Genomic DNA, 6000 nt, shown 5'->3' with positions numbered 1-6000 from the left:
GAAAGAAAAATGGTGATGGCTGGGAAGATGTGTGGTGGGAACAGGGAGGGATGACAAGAGGAGTTTGGGGAGATTTGTGGAAAGGAAGGGGAGGCTTCAAAACTATGAAACATTTATTTTTGCCTCTGTGTTAGCAAGGAGATCTTGGCCAAACAGGTGTACTTTTCCTCCCTGGAATGAAGCAAAAGTAAAAGATAAGGAAATTAAGTCTGAGTATAGAAAATGCATGCTGGGGAGTAAAAAAAAAAAAGGTTGAGAACTAGCCAATGAGTCCAAAAGCCTCTGAGGACCTAGATATGCAGAAAGTACTCTGTCTCTGGTCCAAAGGCCCAGGATTAAAATGTCCCCTCTCCCCACCCTCAGCCCTTCCCCTCCATGTGGAACTCCCAGTGTGGTTTCAATATACTGGCAACTATAAGCATCCATCCCCCCAAAAAGATATTAGGCACTGGTGGCTACTCCTCTTAAATGTCAGTAGCCTGTTTTCCTTCCGCGAAGGTACAATAGGTACATGTGCACACACCTAGGTGTGCACAGACATACCACCCTCATTATTCTGACGTGGGGTCCATTTTATGGCAGTAGACAGAAGCTGGAGTCAAAGCAATGTACGATTCCAAAGCTCACAGTTGAAAAAAATTGTATAAACAGTCCCCAACCAAGAACAGATCAACCTTCCCTCATGGCTGCTTAGAGGGAGCCCTGTTTGAAAAGAGTATTTTGTTTGGGATATTTGTGAAGTGATGACCTAGGATTTCTCTCTCCATTTTTGATACCTGTTTCCCGAGGATTTATACTTAAAATGCAAAACACCTGAAGAATACAGTACTAGATCGGAAGGGTGCACACAAGAAAAGGTAATTGCAGCTTAATCATCCCCTTTTCTGGGATCCATTAGAAACCAACAGAGGTTTGGGAGAGAGTGTTAAAAGCAAGAGAAAACCCTGAAGCCTCAGGCACTCGGTCATGGGAGCCCACCCTGAGAAGCAGTTTTTGCTTCCTTGGACACATTCTGTCTTTGTTGTTCCATCTCAAGCAACCCCAATGACCCTCGCTGAGGAAGGGGGCCATCAAAGAGGCACTGATGTATACTCGGGCCAGCCCCTTTTGTTTTCCCGCTGAGATATCACCATGTTTACCGAAATTTAATCCACACCCAGAATGAAAATTCTCTTCTCCTGCCTCCAGCCCCCGCTTGGCAGGTGCCCACTTCCGGAAGAGGCCAGGGAAAGCTTCCGTAACCAGGTTCGACTTAATGAGTTTTCACTTTGGCAAAGATCTGGGTGCAAAACTGTGGCCAGACATGCTGGCCCTCATCAGACTTTTTAAAAAGAAAGAAACAACGAACTTGATTTTTGTAGTTAAGTGTTGCCTCTCTCTGACTTTCCCCACCTTCTTCCCTCTCCTAGAACCAAGTCATGCAAAAGAGAAGGCAAAAGCACTCCGCACGGTATTTTATATTTTACGAAGTGCCATTTTGAGCCAATAATAGTAATCACTGGGTTTTGTTTATTTCTTTTTGGCTTTGCCACGGAATTCAGGAGTGGGGGCTACAGGCAAAATGCTCTGAGTGTCCTGGATGGGCCGCCCAGAAAGTCCCACTTATTTCCCCTCTGATGCAAATAGACATGGCTAATCTGGACGTTTATACCAAACTAAAGTCCTTAAAAAAATCTTCTCTGGCTTCTAGATGGAAAGAAGACTTTTCAAAAAATAGGAATCAGTTCTGCTAATCATGTGTGAGGTTGGCTGTCTTTTTACCCTGTTAGAATCAGGCAATCAAAGATGTAAAAAGGGCACGAGGGGTGCAGGACGGGAGGAGATGCGGGTATTTGAAGGGCTTTGCCAGGGAAAGCACGTGAAGAGGAGAAGGAAATGGTCAGCGTGGAGTTCATTTGGGGGTCTCTGATATTTTATAAAATGCAGCTTTGTCATGGAGTCTGACCATCTCTTTCTGGACATAATAGTCATTACCACCAGGCATTAAATTGGGCAGATTAACCGCTAGTGGGGCAGGAGGCCAGTAGCTAGGAGCAGCATGTCATTTCAGGTTTCCACGTCTTTGACTTACAGCCAGGTGGTAGGAGAAAGAAGCACAACTTGAAATAAATTGTCAAAATTGGCAATGGCTTAGAAACACTCTCGTTCTGTACATCATACTCTGAACCCTGGATTAAGTGTGCTTGAGGGGGCAATCACAAGAAACACCACGCCAGGTTTTTCCTTTTAAATTTGGGATCGCCTGGAACGTTAGGAGGTAACCATTTAAATGAAAAAGCAGTTCGATGTGTTTCAAAGGTCCATTAAAGCACTGTTTAAAATAACCTGTTCTCGTGGGAGCAAAATATTTTCAAGTCATTTCTTGGAAAGCCTGTTCACTCCAGCAGGCTCTGCCCAACCATCTCTACCGTTTTGGAGATGCTGGGCATTTGATGACAAATCTTTTTTCCAAAATGATTGGGGTTGTTCCCCCACTCCCACGGGTAGGACTGGTTATCATTCACAGGTGTCAACTGGGCTAGAGAGGAACAGTTTCAAAGCCATACACTTAGCACCCACCATATTCTCGGCCAGTTCTCAGTCAACAAATGACTCTGAAGCGAGCCAGCCCCACCAGCGCAGTTCAGCGCACCCTGCTCTGAGAAAGGTCAGGAGCAGATTACAAAGGACCTCACTGATACAAAAGAGAGAGGAACTACAGAACAGTTCAGACACTGATGAGGACCAAAGGGCCTTTGTTCTGCCACATTCAAATGAGAGCTTTTCAAGACCACAGATGACAACAGGGAGCAAACAAGCAACGATTACTCTTTTGCATTCTTTTTTTTAACTTTCTTTTTAATAGAGCCTTGCATTGGTCAGTTCAAAAATTAAATTAAGTATTATAAACTCTTAATAATAGCATTTCAAGAGGCAAGAGCAGCTCCAGCTGGGGAGAGAACATCTGTAAATCGTGGTGGCCATGGCCAATGCCATCTCTGGAGTGTGCGTGCGTTCCTGCTGGAGGCTGCTGCAGGAAGGGAAACCAGCGAACCAACAAAATCGGGGGCATCTAATGTTTCATCTAGTGCACTGACTGGAGGCGCTACAGTTTAATACACTTGAGGTTCAAGGTCCCTCACACATCCTTCATCCCGAAAGGATGCACCACACATTCAAATATAATCCCGTGGTACGCCCTGATGGACTGGCCACAAAATGCAGTCAAATGCAGTCGAAAACTACGAGATTGTCAGCAAGCAGTGCTCCAGAAATTGTTTCTAAGTCATGTCTACTTTTAAATCTTTGGAATAAAACTGATTCTTTAAAATACCCTCCAACTAACATATACATAATTGCCTCTGGCAAATGGGCAGATTTTGTGTGTGTATGTTTGTGGATGTGTTTTAGGGTGGTTTTTTTATTGTTGTTTTGTTGTGGGTCTTTTTTTTGTAAATTTTTTTTTTTGTTTTTGGTCTAAATTGAAAAAAGGAAAAAGAGAAAGCAAAGTTTAAGGGCCAGACCTCAGGATGCCCCCACGGTCCAATTGGCAGCTACAACATTTGTGACAAGGAAGTTACCCTCAGATGAGAAGTTTCAACATTTCGGTGAAATCAAAGGTTGCAGAAAGCTGAGGAAGCAAATGCCAAGGATCTTGAAGGTTGCTGTCATAAATGTATTTGTGTTTCTTATATTATCATTTCCTTCTAGAGACTTCAGTTTTGCATCCCAGATTGGTATGGGGTGGCGGTTTAACAGTCAATGAGTCAAACAGTCAAAGGAGGGCAGGAGGGGAGCCAGCTGGTATGAAGGAGCAGCAACCGTGTGCGGACCAAATGCCATTGTTGTTTTTGAGACGTGTCTTGAAGGGATGGTCCCAGAATATACAAAATATACAATCTGTCCTAATAACCACCCCGCTTGCTTGCATAGGCCATTTAATGGTCCTAAAGGCAGTCTTTGGAGTTGAGGCCAATGCCAGCTAGCTAAGAATGTGAGTAGATAGAGACCAACATCGGGTGTGTGTGTGTGGGATGAAAAGCAAGGAATGTAACCCCCTTGGAGTCAGTCTGCAGAGTAAATGTGAGGCCTCTGTAGATCCTGGGTGCTCTAGGTCACAAGTCATGATGGGCCTAGCCAGAAAAAAATCAGAAATACGTCTCTCCTTTTAGCCAGACCATGAGAGCAACATCTCAACCCTTTCCTGAAACGTCCACCCTTCATTCCCACAATGGCATCGTTGCATCATATGTTTTAACGAGTGGAGGAACGTGAGCTCTGTGGGGATGACAGGAAGATAGGGTGATGTTTTTTTGAAGCCACTAGACTTGGGAGGCATCTTCCATTTTCCCCACTCCTGGAAAGAGTGATATTTTTGGCTTTTTGTCAGGTCATAACCCAGAGTTAGGTTCAATATGCAGCTGCCCTTTGAGACTCGCGACATGTACGCTGAAACTGAATAGAGGGTGGCCATGACACACAGCACGGGGTTGGTCGCTACGAGCTGAGGTCATGACGCCTCAAGGGGACGAGAGAACTGTGATGTCCCATCTGACTGGATGCTTTGAGAGCTGGACATCCACGTGCTGAGGGAGTCCTGGAGAGGTTTAGTCCATGGAGAAAAGATACAACGTTTAAGCTTCCAAATAAGCTTTTCAAGTTTTCATTAGCAAAAACAGAGAGATTAAAAAGAAAAAATCTAGCACTGGCAATAAGGTGAGGCTCAAGGGAGAGACTGTGATTTATCATCGAGGACTTTATTCTCTTGGCCACTTTGCAGTCATGCTAGAAGTTTCCAGAATCCCTAGTGCATATGGTGTGCAAGAGTCAAAAAGTAAAAAAAAGAAAACTCCTCCCTTAAGAGTGAAGTCTAGAGAACTGCAGGCCAGAAAGGTGTAAGGTGTTATTCCAGAGTCTGTCGCCGCTAAGGCCGTTGGCATCGACTGGAAAGATCTCAGTGGTACTAAGAAGAACCAAAACTGATCAACAGTTCTTTGAGGAAGTTGGACGCATGGAATAGTAGGATTTTTCACACACAAAGGACAAATAAACCAAAAGTTAATTTTGGCTACCAAACTGCAATTTGGTTTTCTAGGTCATTTTCCCCCAGCTATTTAAAAAGGAACATTAGTGCTACACATATGCAACTTTAAGACGTTGTGTTCTCCTATCAAGTTGCACTGAGAAGCAAGTTAAATAAGCCCCTCTTACGGCTGTCTGCCGGCAGAAACGTCACATCCGTTTTCTTTGATTTCCACTGGCAACAGCGGGAAATAATTCCTATGGTGCTGAAGTGAGCAGCCAGTCTGCCCTGCTGAGCTCACCGGGTTTCCTCCTTCGTCTTCTGCCGTCTGGCTAGGGCAAGGCATGGAACAGACGTACATATTTCAGATACAGCGGAGTGCACGCCAGTGTGGTGTGGTGGGGGTCTGTGCGTGAGAGCGCATGTGGGTGTGTGTGTCTGTGTGTGTCCACAGAGGTTTGGAAGGGAGAACTTTCTTCTTCGGGGCAATGGCTCCCCGCCTGAAGTCCAGCCCTCTGCCTCATGGCGTTTCCTTCAGACAACGGCCGGCGTCATGGCAACTCTGGCCTTTAGGGTTTTTTTTTAGATATGTCTCTTCATATGGAGGGCAAGATGGTCAGACCTGGAAAAACACCTAGGAAATATAAACAACAACAACAAGAATATCAGAGAGGTCCAGGTAGAAAATTCAACTTCCATCACCCCTAAGAAAACGATTGACTCTACCTGAAAGAGAGACAGTACAGGTATGTTGAGAAATAAGCTAGTGTGTTAGGAAGGCGAGCTCAGGCGTCGGACTGCTTGGGTTCCAGTGCCAGCTCTCCCAGGAGCTGTGTAACCCCTAGCACGTTAACGTCTCTGTGCCTCAGCCACTCCTCCGTGAAACAGAACCCACCTCCTAGCTGTGAGGGTTGGGAGGATTCCGTGAATCTACCCATGTGAAGTGCTCCAACTACTGCCTGGCACACAGGAAGGTCTCGATGGATAGGAGCTATTAT

At 45.2% G+C, this 6000-nt stretch overlaps 1 protein-coding gene across 2 annotated transcripts in view; it reads right to left on the bottom strand.

Moving 5' to 3' along the window:
* Positions 1-1900: 1900 nt before the first annotated feature.
* The window catches only part of KLF7 (KLF transcription factor 7), an 84129-nt gene continuing 80029 nt past the window's right edge, over positions 1901-6000 (bottom strand). For both annotated transcript variants that reach the window (XM_037043492.1, XM_037043493.1), the window contains exon 4: positions 1901-5636. In XM_037043492.1, coding sequence (XP_036899387.1) covers positions 5585-5636 — 52 coding nt within the window. In that variant the 3' untranslated portion in view covers positions 1901-5584. The remainder of the gene's footprint in view (positions 5637-6000) is intronic.

This window comes from Sturnira hondurensis, unplaced genomic scaffold, assembly GCF_014824575.4.
Source record: "Sturnira hondurensis isolate 20B ecotype Veracruz unplaced genomic scaffold, ASM1482457v3 Scaffold0004136, whole genome shotgun sequence".
In the NCBI taxonomy this organism is placed as follows: domain Eukaryota; kingdom Metazoa; phylum Chordata; class Mammalia; order Chiroptera; family Phyllostomidae; genus Sturnira; species Sturnira hondurensis.
Note: the sequence above shows the minus strand (reverse complement) of the source record. Positions and strands in the feature narration are given on the sequence as shown.